The sequence below is a fragment of the Spodoptera frugiperda genome, chromosome 22 (genome assembly GCF_023101765.2).
Source record: "Spodoptera frugiperda isolate SF20-4 chromosome 22, AGI-APGP_CSIRO_Sfru_2.0, whole genome shotgun sequence".
Taxonomy (NCBI): Eukaryota; Metazoa; Arthropoda; class Insecta; order Lepidoptera; family Noctuidae; genus Spodoptera; species Spodoptera frugiperda.
The window spans coordinates 840091-864332 of record NC_064233.1 but is presented as its reverse complement, the minus strand read 5'-3'; the positions used below and the strand labels follow the sequence as shown (position 1 = coordinate 864332).

At 45.8% G+C, this 24242-nt stretch overlaps 1 protein-coding gene across 1 annotated transcript in view; it reads right to left on the bottom strand.

Moving 5' to 3' along the window:
• LOC118280082 (CLIP-associating protein) overlaps positions 1 to 24242 on the bottom strand; it is a 76318-nt gene that overhangs the window by 12586 nt on the left and 39490 nt on the right. The window contains 16 exon segments of the mRNA XM_050702783.1: positions 353 to 450; positions 1985 to 2129; positions 2850 to 2929; positions 3486 to 3593; positions 7911 to 8019; positions 8889 to 9011; positions 9726 to 9813; positions 10388 to 10518; positions 11284 to 11402; positions 11903 to 12019; positions 12752 to 12936; positions 13641 to 13778; positions 14114 to 14221; positions 14958 to 15093; positions 21965 to 22088; positions 22640 to 22741. Coding sequence (XP_050558740.1) covers positions 353 to 450; positions 1985 to 2129; positions 2850 to 2929; positions 3486 to 3593; positions 7911 to 8019; positions 8889 to 9011; positions 9726 to 9813; positions 10388 to 10518; positions 11284 to 11402; positions 11903 to 12019; positions 12752 to 12936; positions 13641 to 13778; positions 14114 to 14221; positions 14958 to 15093; positions 21965 to 22088; positions 22640 to 22741 — 1911 coding nt within the window.

Sequence of the window (24242 nt, the reverse complement as noted above, 5' to 3'; positions counted from 1 at the left end):
GCCTTTTATCCCCGAAGGGCTAGGTAGAGGTTTGAAGAGAAGAATTGTCACCATTTGTGTTATAAGTCCCATGTAATAGGGGGTGAGCCTATTGCCTTATACTGAGCACAATTCCAGACTCCGTGCTTATACTGAGATATGTTCATCAAAAAAAGCCTAGTAATACTTCGCTTGATTCGGGAATCGAACCCGAGACCCCTTGTCCGGCAGTCGCACTTACAACGACCAAAAACATCCCATTGTATATACATAGAAGAAAAAAAGCATACCGTCCGAATTGAAAACCTACTCTTTTTTGGGAAGTCGTTTAAAAAGATGAACAACCCAAATGATTTAGTTTACAGTAACCAACCTGAAGTCTGCTGCGCATTGCTCGCGTTTTCAGTATTCTCCTTGTCTCCCGAGTTCTCGTCTATGGACAGCGCCGCCAGCGCCACTCGTACTATGTTCCTGGAAGTATTTTTTTTTTACATTTAATGGGTCGACGTTTGGCCACTATCTCACCTGATGGTAAGTGATGATGCGGCCTACGGTGGAACACGTCTGCCCATAAGCAACCTGTTCACTCGGGCCTTGAAGACACCCAGGTTATACCCATCAGGAAACACAGACTCCGGCAAGGAGTTCCACTCCCTAGCAGTTCGCACAAGGAAGCTTGAAGCGAAGCGCTTCGTGCGAGTGGGTGGGATATCTACCATGAAGCGGTGACGCCTCGCCGATTGTCTTGTGGTTCGATGATGAAAAGGACTAGGTAAATGGTACAATCACTACATAGTATAAAACAAAGTCGCTTTCTCTGTCCCTATCACTACATAGTACAAAACAAAGTCGCTTTCTCTGTCCCTATCACTACATAGTATAAAACAAAGTCGCTATCTCTGTCCCTATCACTACATAGTATAAAACAAAGTCGCTTTCTCTGTCCCTACCACTACATAGTATAAAACAAAGTCGCTTTCTCTGTCCCTACCACTACATAGTATAAAACAAAGTCGCTTTCTCTGTCCCTATCACTACATAGTATAAAACAAAGTCGCTTTATCTGTCCCTATCACTACATAGTATAAAACAAAGTCGCTTTCTCTGTCCCTGTCACTACATAGTATGAAACAAAGTCGCTTCCTCTGTCCCTATCACTACATAGTATAAAACAAAGTCGCATTCTCTGTCTCTATGTCCCGGGCGTCATTACATAGTATAAAACAAAGTCGCTTTCTCTGTCCCTGTCACTACATAGTATGAAACAAAGTCGCTTCCTCTGTCCCTATCACTACATTGTATAAAACAAAGTCGCTTCCTCTGTCCCTGTCACTACATAGTATAAAACAAAGTCGCTTTCTCTGTCCCTATGTCCCATTGTACGCTTAAATCTTTGAAACTACGCAACGGATTTTGATGCGGTTTTTTTAATAGATAGAGTGATTCAAGAGGAAGGTTTATATGTATAATACATGCATAATATCACCACTGCTCCAATGCGAAGTTGGGGCGGGTCGCTAGTATAATATAAACATTATAGTATTAGGATGCTTTTCTACCAGACGTGCTATGTAGCTATGCTACTAGCTAAGTTGTGAAACTATGGGACCGTTTCCACTGATACTAAGCTATGTAGCTGTGCGAGGAAGATGCGCAGCTCGAGTTTGCGATGTATCGATAGTAGGAAATATAAAAAACATAGCTTAGTTGAGACCGTTTCCACCAGTGCTAAGCTATGTGTACCAATGAATATGATTGCTGGAAGCCAAACGCATCCACAGCAACGTAGCATAGTACATCTCTGGTGGAAAAGCACATTTATTTCAATTGGTCTTCTGATGGATGCACTAGAGTAGGAAAGATTGCCATGATCTCAACACATGGCAGAGAGATATCAGAGAGTGTTGCTATGTCACCTCCCTTAGTCGGGTATACGACACCCACGGCAAGAGTGAGGGTGGTCGTTTTTACTACAGTATGAGTATAATAAAGTGTATATACGAACTTGAAGTACTCGGCGGGCTTCCTGCAGTCGCCGTACTTGAGCAGCTCGTGCGTGGCCAGCAACAGCCGCTCCCAGTGCTCGGGCGGCGCCGCGCCCACGTCCAGCTTGCACAGCGCCTCCAGGACCTCCGGCTCGCGGAGACCCGCTGCAAGAGAACAGGTTGGGTTCAGTAAAAAGACGCTTTTAATCTAATACGCTAAAACAAAGTATGTTTCTTTTACCCACAGTATATGCAAAACCATTGGTCGGAATGCATCCTGAGCGAAGTCTTAAAGCTGTGCCTATTTCAGGTCTGCTCATAAAAGAAATATTTCCTACATCAAATTATGATGTAGGAAAATATAACAGTGTTTTGTCTCTTCCATTATCAGATAAAGCTAGAGAATTGTATTTATTAGTTAAACAATTTTTCGTTAATAGATATTAAGTTGTTTTATGTTAATGTGTATATTATGTTAAGGTTCCTATGAGGGTGACATAATCACTATGTGATTAAACCCTCCGATTTATTTAATAAAAATTAAAAAAAATATGTTTCCTAGTAGATAGCTTAAGATTCAATCAGCCACTTTTCATAAATTAGGTAATTATAAGAAATAAAAGTCGTGGTGGCTTCTCATGCATGACATTTTCCGTGTTATATAATATGATTTCTATGATTATTTAGATACCATTGTCAAATGGTGAAAGAAAACATCGTGAGGAAACCTGAGCTTATAATTTTGAAATCGGCGATTCGCATTGAACAAGCATGGTGATCAAAGCTCAAACCTTCTCCGTGTGAGAAGAGGCCTATGGTCAGCAGTGGCCACTTATAGGCTGTTAAAGCAAGTAGGTAGTAAGAAATATAAACATGTTTACTTACATTTAGTAATAATGTATCCGTTCTCGTCGGTCTCGTACGGGCGGATCTTGTCGCGGCCCAGCTGACTAGAGTTAAACTCCCTGCAATACAACGATAGCTTGCTAAGATTTTTTTATGAAACAGTTAAAGTATATTATGCAGCTTCATAATATTTTACGTCAAATTATTTCTTAACCTATTGATTGCCGCAGTTGGATACACGACACACAAAATGTACTTAAAAATGAGTTTGTGGCGATATACGAAGTGACAGGCGACAGAAATCGTCAAACGACTAGCAAATCAACGGATAACGTGATAAACCCTACATCGACATGTGAATATTGGATAGAAAATCCCAACAATCAACAGTTGATCACCTTGTCTGGTTGGCGGATCCTTCTTTTTTGATATTAGAGAACTTTACTCTTAGTAAGAGTTTGCTTTACGTTTAAAATAATCGAAACGAGAACGCGCTCGGGACTGATTCGTGCTCATACGTAAAGCAAACTCGTACTAAGGCTACTATTCTCAAAACGTTATATCATCGCCTATTGTCGACAGTAGCTAATTAGCCCGGTTTATGCTAATCATCTATAGTCAATCGTGGCGCAGAATAATCAATATAAAATGTTCTAAACTATGTGTTTCCCTTACCCGTGTGTATGGAAGTCGAGCCGGTGGTGCGCGGGTACGGGCGACGACTCCTTCGTACTGTTGGCCTCTTCAGAACTGTCCGCCGACGCCGCGCGGTTTAGCGTCTCACTGTGAAACAAATAATTCATTAATAGACTGTTGATATTATTATAAATATACCCAGTTTTTTAGTGTCTAGCTTTTTTGAGGGAGGGTGGGGGAATCCTCCAATTACTACTCAACATGAAGAGGGAGTATCACACTCGTACTGATTAAAAACTACCCCGTTCCTACTCCTGCTTCTCTATTCAGAGCCCCGGTAAACTCGCTAGGTAGTCCGCAGCTCTGGTTCAGGCGTCAGCTCTTCTGGGCCCCATCTGTGGTGGTTAGTATCTGGCTGCTATGTTACGGCCTGATCTATTTCGAGTTTATCCGGAGCTGGTGTTCATTTGATAATGGTTGTGAAGTGTGGGAGAGCCATGCTTCGGCTCGACCGGAGTGATACCACGACCTCACAGAAAACCGACGTGAAATAACGCTTGCGTTGTGTAAGTGAGGTTACCGGAGGCACAATTCCCCCCTTCCCAATTTCCCAATAACCCTTAAATTCCTAAACGCCAAAAGGCCAAAACCGACAACGCACAATGTAACACCTCTGGTGTTTCAAATGTCCATGGAAGGCGGCGATTGCTTACCATGAAGTGATTCGTCTACCCAGAGGCGGCCTTAGGGGGTGGCGAACAGGGCAATCGCCCGGGGCCTCGCTCTTGCAAGGGCCTCGCGCTACACAACCCAAGCAAATTTAAAAAAATATAGATTTTTTAAAACTTTTTATTTTGATCCTTAATTACCTACTTATTCAGATTATAACATAGCGGTAAATTAAAATAAAGTTAGTTACTTAACTAATTCCATTAAAATTACTAAAACAGCTTTAATTTTACAATAATGTCTTGGCAGTGTACTTCCAACGCATTTGTTGCAAAATTGAATTGAAGTTCATGAATTGAATGCGGAAGAGATTTTCAAAATAAACTATTTTTATGTTATTGTCCACAACGTGCGCGCAAGCTGTCATCCTAGGTTTGAGGCACTTAAACACCATGAGAGCATATTTGGTTTCATGTATAATACAAAAAGATTAAAGGAAATTAGTGATAGTGAACTTTTGAAACGATGCAGCGACTTGCAAATATCTATGACAGTAGGAGAATCATGTGATATTGATGGACATGAATTGTACGAAGAACTGAATATGTTCATTCGTGTGTATGAAGGAAACGACGACATTATCTCGGTGCTGAAATACATAATAGAAAAAAAATTAACCGAAGTTTACCCCACTATCGAAATAGTCCTGAGAATTATTGCCACCACACCTGTTACAGTTGCGTCTGCTGAAAGGAGTTTTTCGAGGCTTAAAATCTTTAAAACATATTTGAGGAATTCGATGACACAAGATCGGCTTTCAGCCCTTGTTATTCTTTCCATCGAAAATGACGTAGCTCATTCGTTAGATTATTCTGTTTTTACCGACTTCACAAAAAGGAGGAGGTACTATGTTCGGCTGTTTGTATGTTTTTTTTTTTTTGTATGTTTGTCATCGAATACTCCGTCATTTGTCGACGGATTTTCAAAATTATTTTTTTGTTCGAAAGTAGATAGTTCTGAGGTGGTCCCATTGTCACCAAGTTAGGATCTGATGATGGGATCTTAGAGAAATCGAGGGAACTCTTCAAATATTATAGGGAACTATATAGTAATGTTGGTATATTCATCTAGACTTGAAGCATTTACAGTCAAAAAGTAACCTTTGAAGAGGTGGAACTGATGAAGAAGACCAGAAATGGCCAATGGAACTTTATACTCACATAGAAATCAAAATAAAGTTAATTAAGTGACTGTGACAATACAAATAAATAAAGTAGTTATTGAGATAGAGAATTTTAACCGACTTTTAGGGTTCCGTAGCCAAATGGCAAAAAACAGAACACTTATAGATTCGTCATGTCTGTCTGTTCGTCTGTCCGTCCGTCCGTATGTCACAGCCATTTATTTCCGAAACTGTTGGGCCTATAGTTGAAAATTTGTAAGATGATGTATTTTGGTAACCGCTATTCGAATTTTGAATAAAAATCAATAAATTTAAAAATTAAAGGTACTGATTCAAAAAAAGACACTCCATACATGGAACTGATTCAAAAAAAAATTTTTTTTTAATCAGTTCCGCTAACATATCCGTGATGGGTGTCTATGGATAGGTCTTTAAAAAAGACATTAAGGTTCCTAAAACCATTTTTCGTCAAAATCAATCGTTTGAAAGTTAGACGCTTCCAAAGTGGAAAATGTGTGTCGCCCCCCCCCCCTCTAACTTTTAAAATAAGAGAGTGAGAAAACTAAAAAAAATATATGCTGTAGATTTCAATGGAAACCAACAACGAAAATTGGTTTGAACGAGATATCATTATTAGTTTTTTAGAGATAAAACATTTTCAAAAACCGCAAATATAACTTTGTCGTTCATACAAAACCTATGTAAAACCAAGTTATTTTACAACTTTTATATTATGTCATCTACTTGCTGTTACGGAACCCTTCATGAGCGAGTCCGACTCGCACTTGGCCGGTTTTTTTAGTTGCGATACTGAGTATCGCAACTAAAAAGTGTGAAATATAATACTTTTTACAAAAAAATAATCCGACTTCTCGGTGTTTCTCGCTATTATTTGTTTGTTACACCGACTTCCGAAATTAAAGTTATTTTTAACTTTTTTAGTGAAATCGGATTATTTTTTTGTAAAAAGTATTTTATAATTAAAAATTTTAGTCTTAGGAAAAGTCGCAAACATCAATTTTAAAATGTATCATCTCTGTATTTGTTAATTTTGCAAATCTTTCAAAGTAAAATCTTTTAAAACTCAAATTTAATTTATTTGTATAACTTTAGTATTTCTCGTCAAACATAACAAGTACCTAAACCAAACAACCAGACCTACTTTCGCATCACATACTTTTTACGAAGGACAAAGGGCCTCGCAAAGACCTGCCGCCCGGAGCCTCGCAATGGGTAAGGCCGCCGCTGCGTCTACCATTTTATATAGCATAGTAAAATAGTAAAATAAACAAGTATACTGACGCGGTGTAGTGTCCGTTGGGCACCCCGTTGTGTCCCTTGTTGGAGAGCGTGACGTCCGACATCTGGCTGATGGCCGAGTCCTTGTATACCACCATTGTATATAATAAAGTAAAATAAACAAGTATACTGACGCGGTGTAGTGTCCGTTGGGCACCCCGTTGTGTCCCTTGTTGGAGAGCGTGACGTCCGACATCTGGCTGATGGCCGAGTCCTTGTATACCACCATTGTATATAATAAAGTAAAATAAACAAGTATACTGACGCGGTGTAGTGTCCGTTGGGCACCCCGTTGTGTCCCTTGTTGGAGAGCGTGACGTCCGACATCTGGCTGATGGCCGAGTCCTTGTATACCACCATTGTATATAATAAAGTAAAATAAACAAGTATACTGACGCGGTGTAGTGTCCGTTGGGCACCCCGTTGTGTCCCTTGTTGGAGAGCGTGACGTCCGACATCTGGCTGATGGCCGAGTCCTTGTATACCACCATTGTATATAATAAAGTAAAATAAACAAGTATACTGACGCGGTGTAGTGTCCGTTGGGCACCCCGTTGTGTCCCTTGTTGGAGAGCGTGACGTCCGACATCTGGCTGATGGCCGAGTCCTTGTATACCACCATTGTATATAATAAAGTAAAATAAACAAGTATACTGACGCGGTGTAGTGTCCGTTGGGCACCCCGTTGTGTCCCTTGTTGGAGAGCGTGACGTCCGACATCTGGCTGATGGCCGAGTCCTTGTATACCACCATTGTATATAATAAAGTAAAATAAACAAGTATACTGACGCGGTGTAGTGTCCGTTGGGCACCCCGTTGTGTCCCTTGTTGGAGAGCGTGACGTCCGACATCTGGCTGATGGCCGAGTCCTTGTATACCACCATTGTATATAATAAAGTAAAATAAACAAGTATACTGACGCGGTGTAGTGTCCGTTGGGCACCCCGTTGTGTCCCTTGTTGGAGAGCGTGACGTCCGACATCTGGCTGATGGCCGAGTCCTTGTATACCACCATTGTATATAATAAAGTAAAATAAACAAGTATACTGACGCGGTGTAGTGTCCGTTGGGCACCCCGTTGTGTCCCTTGTTGGAGAGCGTGACGTCCGACATCTGGCTGATGGCCGAGTCCTTGTATACCACCATTGTATATAATAAAGTAAAATAAACAAGTATACTGACGCGGTGTAGTGTCCGTTGGGCACCCCGTTGTGTCCCTTGTTGGAGAGCGTGACGTCCGACATCTGGCTGATGGCCGAGTCCTTGTATACCACCATTGTATATAATAAAGTAAAATAAACAAGTATACTGACGCGGTGTAGTGTCCGTTGGGCACCCCGTTGTGTCCCTTGTTGGAGAGCGTGACGTCCGACATCTGGCTGATGCCGGAATCCTTGCTCGACATGTGGTTGCCGCACTCCGCTGGGAATCAAATTAAATGCATGTTGTGAAACCTTAAAATGTATAATAATTTAAATTAATTATAACATATATAAGTGTTTAGAACTAAGTGTATGTGTTTTAGAACTAAGTGTATGTGTCCACAGACATCCTACGCATCGCACGCATCGTACGCATTCCGTTTGACGTCATCGGTACGCATCATATGAGTTAATGCAGTTGTATGAGTTTCCATACAAGACAAACTAAAATCCGTTGCGTACGGTGAGTGCGATGCGGGCATGTGGACGCTTTAATATAACAACTACTGGTTGTCTAAATAAATAATAAAAAATAAAATACAAATATGCATTACATAAAAGTATTAATGTTTTTGACAGTTGTATAGCAATAGCGAGAAACCCTATTTTTATTTGTATTCAAGATTATACAATTGGAGAAATCAGTGAAAAATAGACACATACAGAAACTAAGTTTTTGGGATACATAACCATACTCCGGGGTCAGTCTACTAAAAGGACCCGGTGCCTCCTTTACATGGCCATCAGGGAGATTGTAGTGAGGTACAAATACCATCATCATCATCATCAGCCGAAAGACGTTCACTGTTCTACGTGGAGGACTAAGAGGGAGACATTTGTTCAGCAGTGGACAAATAGCATACCGTAAAATGGGGTGAATAGGGATCGAGAGGTGAATAGGGACAGAAGAGGGGTGAATAGATACTATGAAGAATTCCCCTATACCTATTCACCTCTCTTCTGTCCCTTTCACCTCTTGAACCCTATTCACCCCATTTTAACGTTACTTCCTAGTTCCCCCCCCCCCGAAGATTTCGAAGATATCCCCGTGAACAAAAAAAATAAAATAAAGAAAATAAGGCTCCATACCGTTGCTATGCTGCGCGGTGTAGGTGTGTATCTCGGAGGTAGTCTTCCGTATGCGCGAGTACACGTCGTCCGCGCCCGAGTTGGACGCGCCGCTCACCGTGCGCAGCGGACTGTCCGAGCCTGCTGGGGGGCATAGCTTATTATACTGTTTTTAAACTTACATGGTCACTAACACTATCATTACAACTTGAAACGGGATATTTACCATGTTCCCGTTTCAAGTTCTAATGATAGCTTATTATACTGGGACAACGAACCTCTGGGTGTTATTCCAGACTATAATCTATTTCTGTGGCACATTTCGTCCAAAACTTTTCAGTAGTTTTTGAGTAAAAGAGTAACAAACATCCATACATTACTAATATCTTACTACTACTATTATAAATGCGAAAGATCGTGTTGGTTACTCAATCACATCAAAACTGCTGAAAGGATCGGGATGAAATTTGAAACAGTGTGTAGATTATGGTCTGGAATAACACTGTTGTGTGTGACACCTCACCCTAATAAGTACAGTACTTATTATTTAGTTAATTGCAATTTTTTTTTTTGAGGTGGGAAAATTTTATTTTCCAATGGCTTCTCCCGCCTTGGGTGAGGCGAGAGGGAGTGTCTGACCTAAAAACCACCCCGTTCCTACTCCTGCTTTTCGAGCCGGAGCCCCGGTAAACCCGCTAGGTAGTCCGCAGCTTCGTAAGTTAGTTGCATAATACAGTTATAAGGGCGAAGTGTCACACACACTACAACGCATAGACTACTTTTTATCCCATGGGAATGCGGACAAAGCCACTGGCAGAAGCTAGTAAGCAATACACAGAACCAGTATGAGACACTCACTGCTGGAAGTCCGCCGTACATGTTGTTGTACCACTCCGTTGACCAGCGCCTGCGTCTCCGCTGGCAGCTCGCTCATAAGCGCCGTGAACTAAACATAAGAATAAATTAAACTATTTGTTTAATATAATTAACAAAAAACATGCTTTTTAGTCATATCCCCGTAATGTAGGAAAAATTAGAAATAAACTCACATATAACTATATTTCATGAATTTTAAACTCAATTTGTTTATTAGTTTGAGATTTCATCAGCGACCCTTCAGGTCCAACATGAAAACAGTATACTGGACCATAATATTACAGGGTCGTCTGGTCTACGCAAGTCTACGAATGAGTTACCTCATTACCTTGAGTTTCATGATGTTACAACAATTATAAATGTGTAATTTAGATGTCTAAAATTTTATTACAGTTTGTTACAGATCGACCTTATAAAAGTGTTATAAAAACCAACTCGAATCTAGTTATATAAAATCTTGCTTTGTACGTGATATAACGTTAAATAATAGCATTCTGGGTATGACTGCAGATAGGCTGGATAGGCATGTGTTTAATCGTTACTTTAGAATTTTATCCGAAATTGTGAAGCAAAGATTCAGTAGTTACTAATCCATTGAGTGTTGATACTTTAAAGATTTATTATTTTTATTAACGGTAACTCACGGGTACAGGATTACAGTCGTACAGCGAGGCCAGTGCCCGCCGAGCACACACTCGCACGTCGGCGGCGCGCGGGTCGGCCGCTAGGGCAGATACCTTCACCAGGGCACGACCCGCTACTCCTGTCGCTCCGCCTGGGTGAGGGGGGTATACGTCATTATACATTGGATTGCAGGGGATCCGACAAACATTACACAGGACTGTCGGACTATACAATTTTTCAGATTATAGAGCATTCAGATTATTTTGGTGGCAAAAACCATCGAAGCAGACGTCGGATTAGACAGGACCGGATTATCGGGATCCACTGTTGTCCTTTTGTGATCTATTACGACACCTTAGGGCAGTATAGGAGTAACAAATATAAATAAGAGTTTTAAAGCCACATAATTAATGAAATCATTTTAAATTAGCCACCTAGTCTATTTCACATCACGTCAACAGCTTATAAATGACAACTGCTAACCAAAAGCCTTTTCTCACACATTAACCACAATTTAATAATTAATTACACACTAGTTTTACATTTCATTAATAATATAAGTGGCCACTGTTGACCAAAGGCCTCTTCTCGAAAGTTTGAACATTAATCACCACACTTGCTCAATGCGGGTTGGCACATATGGTTAAATCTTTGACTGCCAATAGAAAACTGTTGAAGGCAAATCCTCCGCTAACGTCCGTCACCGGTGACCCCCTTTTTTTGTGGGGGGAAAATCATCCAATGACTTCTTCCGCCTTGGGCGAGGCGAGAGGGAGTGTCAGACTCTTACTGACTAAAAACCACCCCGTTCCTTCTCCTGCTTGTCGAGCCGGAGCCCCGGTAAACCCGCTAGGTAGTCCGGTGACCCCCTGGGCGTTCAATGTGTTAAGCAACATAAGTGAGTAAGTCTCCGTACCGTGCAGCGCGAGTGCGAGCGAGTTGGGCGTGCAGTAGTCGTGCGCCAGGTCCGCCAGGAACCGCAGCGCCGCCGCCTTCGTCTTAGGCGTCGGCGCCGTCGCCCCGTCCGCCAGGAACCTGGGGGGAGGGGGGACATTGTAATTAATTATGGTGATACATTACAGATGTGGTACGATGTAGTACCAGGTATGATCACTTCGCCTGATCAGAGGATGGAGTATCCTCCATATTTCTTATGGACCTTTACACGTTGTTTTCTAAGTAGTTCAATTGCAGGCTTATTGGAGATTAAGGATATAACGATTGGGAAATTGGTGATTAGAAATTAGGGGAGGAGAAAGGAGAGCATTCGGTCTCCGATTATTACTTTCGCATAGTAAGATAAAATAGAAGCACGATGTTTTCCTTCACCGTTTGTCAGTGGTAGTCAGTGTCTAAATAATATTAGAACATGTAACTCAGAAAAACACTACTACTAACTTCACATTGGTTGGTTTAGAACCAGCGCCCTCATTCATGAGAATGTTAAGATCGTCTTAAACTTCCGGGCCACCACGACAATGCCAAATGTATGCAATACCTCTCAATGTCAAACTCTGGTCACTATACACACATACCTGAATATATTATGCAGCTGCAGCTCTGCAGGGAAGCACTCGTGGATGACGTCCAGTGTCTTCATGATCTTACTCTGTACGGAGCCCAGGATGTCGGTGCCCAGTTTCATTAGTAGTCTAGGAAAAAGAAATATAAACATAAAATTAATAATTACCTAAAATATTAAACAAGAATTTTATTTTAACATCATTTGCCATAATCACCAATCCTGACAAACGGTTTGTTATTATTTAAAATTGGTCGTTAGTAACTTAAAGAGAAATTGGTGGGTTATTATAGGTTGATAATATTGTCTATCGCCTTCTTATGACATTACCGGGTGCGATAAAATATCTAATTCCTTATTTTTTATCTTTCAAACGTAACTATTAAATCATTGCTCCACTAAAGGCGTAGAAAAACATTACTTTCATCAAATCCACTACTAACTATCACTTTACATAAACATAAAAAAATATAAAAATGTTCAAGCCCACACTAAATCCTACGCGTGGACAAATCCAAAACCACATCAAAACATCATCAAACCACTTCAGCGAAAACTTAACCCCACGCTCAAACAACAGTGGACAAAGCAAATCCGAAGCGTGGTCTAATCCGTAGAGTGGGCTAATATTGCTTCACTAGAGGACTGACCGACAGACAGACAGACATATTGTTTTTTTTACGCACGCACGGGTCTGGTTCTGGTCGGGCGGCGAGCTACCCTTGCTCGTCGTCCGCAGATCCGAAATAATTTAACTTTGACTTTAAAACAGCTCACCTGAACATGAGCTTTTGACATTCAAAAGTGTCTTCTCCGGTCTATTTCAAATAAATAATTTTGACTCTGAGCTAAAACAGCGTACCTAAACATGAGCTGATAGAGCCAGTCCTTGAGCTGCTGCCAGTGCACCAGCAGCAGCTCGCAGACGGCGTCCAGCAGCAGCGAGAAGACCTTGGTGTGCGCGTCCACGAACATCTTGTTCAGCAGCTCCGTCAGGCGCCGCAGCTGCTCGTCCGTCAGCAGCCGACCGCTGTTCAGGTAGTTCGCCTGGGGGGGGGGGAATAAAGTTAGTCCGTCCGATTACAATGTGGGTGTCTTCAAGTTTAGAGTGAATAGGCTCTTAATAAACTAGTGCGCCTCACCATCAACGATTACATCACTACTTACCATCAGGTGGGATTGTAGTCAAGCATTAGTTTATATCGAATATTTTTTTTTAAGTTACATGAAACTATGCTTATCAGATAGGTACATACACTTGAATAATTTTTATTTTTTTAAATTAGTAGTCTAAAAAATAGAACGATATTTAAGTACTTACAATTTAAAATTGAATAGCATTACGTCATTGTTCAAGTTGTATTTCAGAGGTGTACATTACAACACGTAATTCCATTGTACTATGTACACCCACTATTCACCAATTGAGTTTAAGTCCCATGTAATAAGGGGTGAGCCTATTGCCATTATACTGGGCACAATTCCAGACTCCGTGCTACTACTGAGACATTTTCAATAAACCGCAAAAAGTACAGCAATACTTTGCCCGACGTGGGAATCGAACAGGGACCTCTTTGTCCGGCAATCGCACTTGTGACCACTCGACCAACGAGGCAGGCACTCGACCAAAGAGTCAGTGACTATTTAATATTAATTGAATATACATGTATGATGTAATTTGACGTTTTAAAAGTGCCTTATTTAGGATTAATTGAAATAAATGCTTTGACTTTATGTTTGTATGTACTTACCAAATGCGTAAGTCCATCTTTCCGTTCAGTCCAGTGTGTGCAGGCACAGAGGGCGATGATGTCGTCCGGCGGCGGGGGAGGGGGTGGGGACCCACACTCCCACCCCAGGCGGGACGCTGAGCCCGACCACGATACTGACTGGAGAGGGTAAGGGGGATTTGGTTAATATTATGGCGATAAAAGTCAAGAAATTTCCTGATGTTGGAATGGGACAAGCCCTCCCATACCGCTGCAACTCCTGTGCACCAGGATCTACAGTAGATACAACCATGAAAACACCGGAACACTGAAGTCTGGCGCGTCCCAGGGACATGAGTGACTGTCTTGGATCCCGCAACGAATTAAATCAGAAGATATTATTAGAGGAGAAGAAAAAGAAAACAATAGCTTCCACTTCCCTTGGTGAATTTAATGCAGGAAACAGAATGATTTAATAAATATAATAGTAATATTAAGTAGATGGTGGTACTCACATCATGTCTCCTGTACGAGTCGAGGCTGCGCTCGGAACAGACGCTGGACGCCTCCGAGTCATCATCCCGACCGCGACCACCCTCGCATGCTGAACTGTCTTCCGGACTCTGAGGGAACAAATAGAATAAACATTAGTAATCCTTCTTTAGTAGCAATGTGTTGATAATAGGGAAGCCATCCATAGCACGTATCTTTCCATATAAAAATATAGCTTAGCTGAGTCTGTTTATATCAGTGCTAAGCTATGTGGAAACTAAACGCATCCACAAGAACGTAACATAGCACATCTCTGGTGGAAAGCAACCTAAAGATTATATTAAAAGGACAGATTCTAGCAGATATACGAAAGAAGTCTTTAAGATCTTAGAGAAGTCTGTAGAAGGCGTCGCACGCGATTAACTAAAAAAAGGGTTAAAATAAAAAACATCTTGAATCAATGAGCATGCATGAAGAGTTTATTGAATGGAGACGCGAAACAAGTATGTCACACCATTCGACATTCCATGTCCCCTAATTAGACCTGCTCCCCCATGACGTTTCTACCTAGTTGCATGGGAGGCAGGCGTGATGAGTTGGTGATGAAGATAGTGTTTGTGGCGACACTTTAACAAGTCGCACATAGACTATCGACGAGCAAAATCAATGGATGACGTCATAAATATCCTGCATCGCATATGAACTTTGCATTTGAAATAACATGGATAGAAAATCCCAACGAACAACAGTTGGGCAGAAAGCCCGCCAGGCACGATCACCTCGCCTGGTCGGAGGATCCTCTTTTTCTTAGGGAACTTTACTCTCTGTTTCCTAAATGTTATACCAAAGTATAGGGGTATGACATACCCGCAGCAGTGCCTCGGCGTCCCTGGTCTGCTGCAGCAGGCGCAGCGTGGCGGCGGGCGCGCGGCTGGGCGCCGTGCGCTCCATGGACTCGCGCCGGCGGACCGTAGCGCCCACCACGCTGCTCGACCGACCACTCCTGGGGATTTACACGTGGGGATTAGTATACAGTGACAATGTTTAACAATAATAAGTGCCACAGTACAAACAGTACTAAAAATGACGTTTTCGTGTCGTCTACAGCTGATAAGCAGATTGGCTTAGTTTTGTTTGTCGTTTAGAGCAGACTGTGGCGATCAAAAGGTTTACAAGTGATTTCCTATATAAAAACATATTTTTTTTTTACATTTGATGAGTCGACATTTGGCCGAGTTAATTTTTTTTTAATTTAAATCCACAAAAAAGGGTCTAAATGCTGGGACTTTTTTCTATGTCAACAAACTTATGAATTTAATATAATAATAAACTTATAAATCACACATGGCGGTAACCCAGGCTGGAAATACAAAGGTTTCGCTCACTAGGCAACTGGCATTATAATAAAGTTTCCTCTTACAATAGTTACCTTAGTTAAGCAGTGAACGTGGCTGATATAATAATGATGATGCTAGCTACATTACCTGGTGGGACTGGTCTCCCTGGAGCCGGCCAGGGAGCGCGGGATGCCGGACGGGCGGCTGATATAATAATGATGATGCTAGCTACATTACCTGGTGGGACTGGTCTCCCTGGAGCCGGCCAGGGAGCGCGGGATGCCGGACGGGCGGCTGATATAATAATGATGATGCTAGCTACATTACCTGGTGGGACTGGTCTCCCTGGAGCCGGCCAGGGAGCGCGGGATGCCGGACGGGCGGCTGATATAATAATGATGATGCTAGCTACATTACCTGGTGGGACTGGTCTCCCTGGAGCCGGCCAGGGAGCGCGGGATGCCGGACGGGCGGCTGATATAATAATGATGATGCTAGCTACATTACCTGGTGGGACTGGTCTCCCTGGAGCCGGCCAGGGAGCGCGGGATGCCGGACGGGCGGCTGATATAATAATGATGATGCTAGCTACATTACCTGGTGGGACTGGTCTCCCTGGAGCCGGCCAGGGAGCGCGGGATGCCGGACGGGCGGCTGATATAATAATGATGATGCTAGCTACATTACCTGGTGGGACTGGTCTCCCTGGAGCCGGCCAGGGAGCGCGGGATGCCGGACGGGCGGCTGATATAATAATGATGATGCTAGCTACATTACCTGGTGGGACTGGTCTCCCTGGAGCCGGCCAGGGAGCGCGGGATGCCGGACGGGCGGCTGATATAATAATGATGATGCTAGCTACATTACCTGGTGGGACTGGTCTCCCTGGAGCCGGCCAGGGAGCGCGGGATGCCGGACGGGCGGCTGATATAATAATGATGATGCTAGCTACATTACCTGGTGGGACTGGTCTCCCTGGAGCCGGCCAGGGAGCGCGGGATGCCGGACGGGCGGCTGATATAATAATGATGATGCTAGCTACATTACCTGGTGGGACTGGTCTCCCTGGAGCCGGCCAGGGAGCGCGGGATGCCGGACGGGCGGCTGATATAATAATGATGATGCTAGCTACATTACCTGGTGGGACTGGTCTCCCTGGAGCCGGCCAGGGAGCGCGGGATGCCGGACGGGCGGCTGATATAATAATGATGATGCTAGCTACATTACCTGGTGGGACTGGTCTCCCTGGAGCCGGCCAGGGAGCGCGGGATGCCGGACGGGCGGCTGATATAATAATGATGATGCTAGCTACATTACCTGGTGGGACTGGTCTCCCTGGAGCCGGCCAGGGAGCGCGGGATGCCGGACGGGCGGCTGATATAATAATGATGATGCTAGCTACATTACCTGGTGGGACTGGTCTCCCTGGAGCCGGCCAGGGAGCGCGGGATGCCGGACGGGCGGCTGATATAATAATGATGATGCTAGCTACATTACCTGGTGGGACTGGTCTCCCTGGAGCCGGCCAGGGAGCGCGGGATGCCGGACGGGCGGCTGATATAACAATGATGATGCTAGCTACATTACCTGGTGGGACTGGTCTCCCTGGAGCCGGCCAGGGAGCGCGGGATGCCGGACGGGCGGCTGATATAATAATGATGATGCTAGCTACATTACCTGGTGGGACTGGTCTCCCTGGAGCCGGCCAGGGAGCGCGGGATGCCGGACGGGCGGCTGATATAATAATGATGATGCTAGCTACATTACCTGGTGGGACTGGTCTCCCTGGAGCCGGCCAGGGAGCGCGGGATGCCGGACGGGCGGCTGATATAATAATGATGATGCTAGCTACATTACCTGGTGGGACTGGTCTCCCTGGAGCCGGCCAGGGAGCGCGGGATGCCGGACGGGCGGCTGATATAATAATGATGATGCTAGCTACATTACCTGGTGGGACTGGTCTCCCTGGAGCCGGCCAGGGAGCGCGGGATGCCGGACGGGCGGCTGATATAATAATGATGATGCTAGCTACATTACCTGGTGGGACTGGTCTCCCTGGAGCCGGCCAGGGAGCGCGGGATGCCGGACGGGCGGCTGATATAATAATGATGATGCTAGCTACATTACCTGGTGGGACTGGTCTCCCTGGAGCCGGCCAGGGAGCGCGGGATGCCGGACGGGCGGCTGATATAATAATGATGATGCTAGCTACATTACCTGGTGGGACTGGTCTCCCTGGAGCCGGCCAGGGAGCGCGGGATGCCGGACGGGCGGCTGATATAATAATGATGATGCTAGCTACATTACCTGGTGGGACTGGTCTCCCTGGAGCCGGCCAGGGAGCGCGGGATGCCGGACGGGCGGCTGATATAATAATGATGATGCTAGCTACATTACCTGGTGGGACTGGTCTCCCTGGAGCCGGCCAGGGAGCGCGGGATGCCGGACGGGCGGCTGATATAATAATGATGATGCTAGCTACATTACCTGGTGGGACTGGTCTCCCTGGAGCCGGCCAGGGAGCGCGGGATGCCGGACGGGCGGCTGATATAATAATGATGATGCTAGCTACATTACCTGGTGGGACTGGTCTCCCTGGAGCCGGCCAGGGAGCGCGGGATGCCGGACGGGCGGCTGATATAATAATGATGATGCTAGCTACATTACCTGGTGGGACTGGTCTCCCTGGAGCCGGCCAGGGAGCGCGGGATGCCGGACGGGCGGCTGATATAATAATGATGATGCTAGCTACATTACCTGGTGGGACTGGTCTCCCTGGAGCCGGCCAGGGAGCGCGGGATGCCGGACGGGCGGCTGATATAATAATGATGATGCTAGCTACATTACCTGGTGGGACTGGTCTCCCTGGAGCCGGCCAGGGAGCGCGGGATGCCGGACGGGCGGCTGATATAATAATGATGATGCTAGCTACATTACCTGGTGGGACTGGTCTCCCTGGAGCCGGCCAGGGAGCGCGGGATGCCGGACGGGCGGCTGATATAATAATGATGATGCTAGCTACATTACCTGGTGGGACTGGTCTCCCTGGAGCCGGCCAGGGAGCGCGGGATGCCGGACGGGCGGCTGATATAATAATGATGATGCTAGCTACATTACCTGGTGGGACTGGTCTCCCTGGAGCCGGCCAGGGAGCGCGGGATGCCGGACGGGCGGCTGATATAATAATGATGATGCTAGCTACATTACCTGGTGGGACTGGTCTCCCTGGAGCCGGCCAGGGAGCGCGGGATGCCGGACGGGCGGCTGATATAATAATGATGATGCTAGCTACATTACCTGGTGGGACTGGTCTCCCTGGAGCCGGCCAGGGAGCGCGGGATGCCGGACGGGCGGCTGATATAATAATGATGATGCTAGCTACATTACCTGGTGGGACTGGTCTCCCTGGAGCCGGCCAGGGAGCGCGGGATGCCGGACGGGCGGCTGATATAATAATGATGATGCTAGCTACATTACCTGGTGGGACTGGTCTCCCTGGAGCCGGCCAGGGAGCGCGGGATGCCGGACGGGCGGCTGATATAATAATGATGATGCTAGCTACATTACCTGGTGGGACTGGTCTCCCTGGAGCCGGCCAGGGAGCGCGGGATGCCGGACGGGCGGCTGATATAATAATGATGATGCTAGCTACATTACCTGGTGGGACTGGTCTCCCTGGAGCCGGCCAGGGAGCGCGGGATGCCGGACGGGCGGCTGATATAATAATGATGATGCTAGCTACATTACCTGGTGGGACTGGTCTCCCTGGAGCCGGCCAGGGAGCGCGGGATGCCGGACGGGCGGCTGATATAATAATGATGATGCTAGCTACATTACCTGGTGGGACTGGTCTCCCTGGAGCCGGCCAGGGAGCGCGGGATGCCGGACGGGCGGCTGATATAATAATGATGATGCTAGCTACATTACCTGGTGGGACTGGTCTCCCTGGAGCCGGCCAGGGAGCGCGGGATGCCGGACGGGCGGCTGATATAATAATGATGATGCTAGCTACATTACCTGGTGGGACTGGTCTCCCTGGAGCCGGCCAGGGAGCGCGGGATGCCGGACGGGCGGCTGATATAATAATGATGATGCTAGCTACATTACCTGGTGGGACTGGTCTCCCTGGAGCCGGCCAGGGAGCGCGGGATGCCGGACGGGCGGCTGATATAATAATGATGATGCTAGCTACATTACCTGGTGGGACTGGTCTCCCTGGAGCCGGCCAGGGAGCGCGGGATGCCGGACGGGCGGCTGATATAATAATGATGATGCTAGCTACATTACCTGGTGGGACTGGTCTCCCTGGAGCCGGCCAGGGAGCGCGGGATGCCGGACGGGCGGCTGATATAATAATGATGATGCTAGCTACATTACCTGGTGGGACTGGTCTCCCTGGAGCCGGCCAGGGAGCGCGGGATGCCGGACGGGCGGCTGATATAATAATGATGATGCTAGCTACATTACCTGGTGGGACTGGTCTCCCTGGAGCCGGCCAGGGAGCGCGGGATGCCGGACGGGCGGCTGATATAATAATGATGATGCTAGCTACATTACCTGGTGGGACTGGTCTCCCTGGAGCCGGCCAGGGAGCGCGGGATGCCGGACGGGCGGCTGATATAATAATGATGATGCTAGCTACATTACCTGGTGGGACTGGTCTCCCTGGAGCCGGCCAGGGAGCGCGGGATGCCGGACGGGCGGCTGATATAATAATGATGATGCTAGCTACATTACCTGGTGGGACTGGTCTCCCTGGAGCCGGCCAGGGAGCGCGGGATGCCGGACGGGCGGCTGATATAATAATGATGATGCTAGCTACATTACCTGGTGGGACTGGTCTCCCTGGAGCCGGCCAGGGAGCGCGGGATGCCGGACGGGCGGCTGATATAATAATGATGATGCTAGCTACATTACCTGGTGGGACTGGTCTCCCTGGAGCCGGCCAGGGAGCGCGGGATGCCGGACGGGCGGCTGATATAATAATGATGATGCTAGCTACATTACCTGGTGGGACTGGTCTCCCTGGAGCCGGCCAGGGAGCGCGGGATGCCGGACGGGCGGCTGATATAATAATGATGATGCTAGCTACATTACCTGGTGGGACTGGTCTCCCTGGAGCCGGCCAGGGAGCGCGGGATGCCGGACGGGCGGCTGATATAATAATGATGATGCTAGCTACATTACCTGGTGGGACTGGTCTCCCTGGAGCCGGCCAGGGAGCGCGGGATGCCGGACGGGCGGCTGATATAATAATGATGATGCTAGCTACATTACCTGGTGGGACTGGTCTCCCTGGAGCCGGCCAGGGAGCGCGGGATGCCGGACGGGCGGCTGATATAATAATGATGATGCTAGCTACATTACCTGGTGGGACTGGTCTCCCTGGAGCCGGCCAGGGAGCGCGGGATGCCGGACGGGCGGCTGATATAATAATGATGATGCTAGCTACATTACCTGGTGGGACTGGTCTCCCTGGAGCCGGCCAGGGAGCGCGGGATGCCGGACGGGCGGCTGATATAATAATGATGATGCTAGCTACATTACCTGGTGGGACTGGTCTCCCTGGAGCCGGCCAGGGAGCGCGGGATGCCGGACGGGCGGCTGATATAATAATGATGATGCTAGCTACATTACCTGGTGGGACTGGTCTCCCTGGAGCCGGCCAGGGAGCGCGGGATGCCGGACGGGCGGCTGATATAATAATGATGATGCTAGCTACATTACCTGGTGGGACTGGTCTCCCTGGAGCCGGCCAGGGAGCGCGGGATGCCGGACGGGCGGCTGATATAATAATGATGATGCTAGCTACATTACCTGGTGGGACTGGTCTCCCTGGAGCCGGCCAGGGAGCGCGGGATGCCGGACGGGCGGCTGATATAATAATGATGATGCTAGCTACATTACCTGGTGGGACTGGTCTCCCTGGAGCCGGCCAGGGAGCGCGGGATGCCGGACGGGCGGCTGATATAATAATGATGATGCTAGCTACATTACCTGGTGGGACTGGTCTCCCTGGAGCCGGCCAGGGAGCGCGGGATGCCGGACGGGCGGCTGATATAATAATGATGATGCTAGCTACATTACCTGGTGGGACTGGTCTCCCTGGAGCCGGCCAGGGAGCGCGGGATGCCGGACGGGCGGCTGATATAATAATGATGATGCTAGCTACATTACCTGGTGGGACTGGTCTCCCTGGAGCCGGCCAGGGAGCGCGGGATGCCGGACGGGCGGCTGATATAATAATGATGATGCTAGCTACATTACCTGGTGGGACTGGTCTCCCTGGAGCCGGCCAGGGAGCGCGGGATGCCGGACGGGCGGCTGATATAATAATGATGATGCTAGCTACATTACCTGGTGGGACTGGTCTCCCTGGAGCCGGCCAGGGAGCGCGGGATGCCGGACGGGCGGCTGATATAATAATGATGATGCTAGCTACATTACCTGGTGGGACTGGTCTCCCTGGAGCCGGCCAGGGAGCGCGGGATGCCGGACGGGCGGCTGATATAATAATGATGATGCTAGCTACATTACCTGGTGGGACTGGTCTCCCTGGAGCCGGCCAGGGAGCGCGGGATGCCGGACGGGCGGCGGCGCGCGCTGGCCAGCGACAGGGGGCCGCTGCTGCGGGACGAGGGGGACGATGATCGCGATGTCGCTGGTGGTGGAATAATAACATTACTTTATAATTTTATTCTACATTGGAACTTTGATGGGTTCGCTTGGCGAGTGTGAATATACGGCCTCATAAGAAACGCTAGAGATATTAAGGATTAAATTCTAGTTTAAATAGATTTCTTGATGGTTTTTTTCATCATTAATTCTAGAAAAAATTAGACCGCAGTGATACCACGGCCGAGCAGAAAACGTGTTACAACGCTTGCGTTGCGTTTCGCCGTAGGAGTGAGGTTACCGGATGGCCAATCTTCCCCCCATCTCCACTCCCTAATAATCAAATATCTAACCCCCAAAGGATCAACACTGCATCTAATTGCCATTATTCCTATAATCCCATGAAAAAATATCGATTTACTTAAATGAGGCTTATGTTTTACATACACACACCGTAACTCCACGCAAGCAAGATCTAAAATCCAATAACTTAAAGGATTCCTTTGATACCAACACACAAGTCCCTCTAATCTACACCATAACTCCATACAAATAAGGTATATTTTCCAACAGTATATATATATATATATAACTTACGTTGTGACTGGGACACGCCAGGCCGGGACCGCGAGCGACCGACGGACCGCTCCGGACTGGGGGGGACGCCGCTAGACGCCACCGGGGACCGCTTGGCACGGGCTGGGGGGGAATGGATACATATTAGTATACATGTTGTTTAGATTAGAAAGTACTAAGATGAGATTCTTTTTCTATATGATAATAATAATAGATATAAGTTTTTAAACTGACATGGTCACTAACAATAGTATTAGAACTCGAAACGGGATATTTACCATGTTAATTTATGTCTATAGAAAGTGGAAATGTAATTCCTATACCATTTAAAAGTGTGGGAAAGTCATGCTTCGGCACTGCTAGGCCGGCTCAACCGAAGTGACCACAGCCTCACAGAAAACCCAGATTTACCAACAACACTTAAATCCTTAACCCTCAAAAGGCCGGCAACGCACTTGTAACGCCTCTAGCGATTCAGGTGTCTGCGATAGCTTACCATCAGGTGATCTGTATGCTCGTTTATCGGTTTATACCGTTATAAAAGTGACGACTTTATTTAATAAGAAGGTATAGATAGGTATATATAGATACTAGGTAAACAATGATTTCTACAAGAAATATATATCCAAAATTAATAGAAAACTACGATCCACATCAGTACTGACAAAAACTATAATCTGAAACTGTAAATTATATTCTGTAATCTTAAGGTAGTGAAATTACATTAAAGTAATAATGAAAATATACAACACAAAAGGAAATAATTTCAATACGACTGAAAACAAAACTATTTCAACTAAACAACACGGTTAACTCACGTACATTAATGGCGAAAAAAAGCTCTACTAATTTCAAGTCACAGAGGGACTCTTCATGCAGAAGCGGCGACGTCGCGCAGCCTACTCGAAACTAGTAGAGCTTTTCTCCATTAACCCATCGTGTGCCGAAACGTGGTTTCACGCGAGTCACAATGTATTTTCTATGATGTTTTATATACAAGAGGAATATATATAATGTACGTGTGTAAACCGTGATTTTTAGTTAATTTAGTATGTCTCACGATAGTTATAAAAAATCCAAAACTATTTGTCAATATTCTAGATACCGAAACTAAACAACCTACGCTTTCACACTACGTTTCATAACCAGAATCGAACCCTAAAATATATTAAATAATATATACTACTTATGTATACATACTATACTATATTACATATTAAATAACAAAAAAATACCTGGTTGTGATATGTCTCCTTCTTCGGCAAAGCGTAAATTCAAATATAAATATAAAAATTTAAAATATAATTTATTTATTTACACCATTTCTACCTACATAATTATACATATAATAGAACTAAATATACATCTATAATATATAAAAATCTTCATTTCTTTCATTTATTCGGTTATATCTTCGTCCATACGATTTCTCGTCCAAGCTGAAATTCAAAAACTTTACTCAATATTTTTACTTTTGTTGTATAAAAATAATAATTAAGTAATTGTTTGTTATTTTTTGATAATTATAAACATAGAAGGATGAATGTGGAAAATATTGGAGTAATGTTTTTGAATTTCGTTGTTTATATAATGTTTTCATAATAGAAGGTTTGAAGGTAGGTTT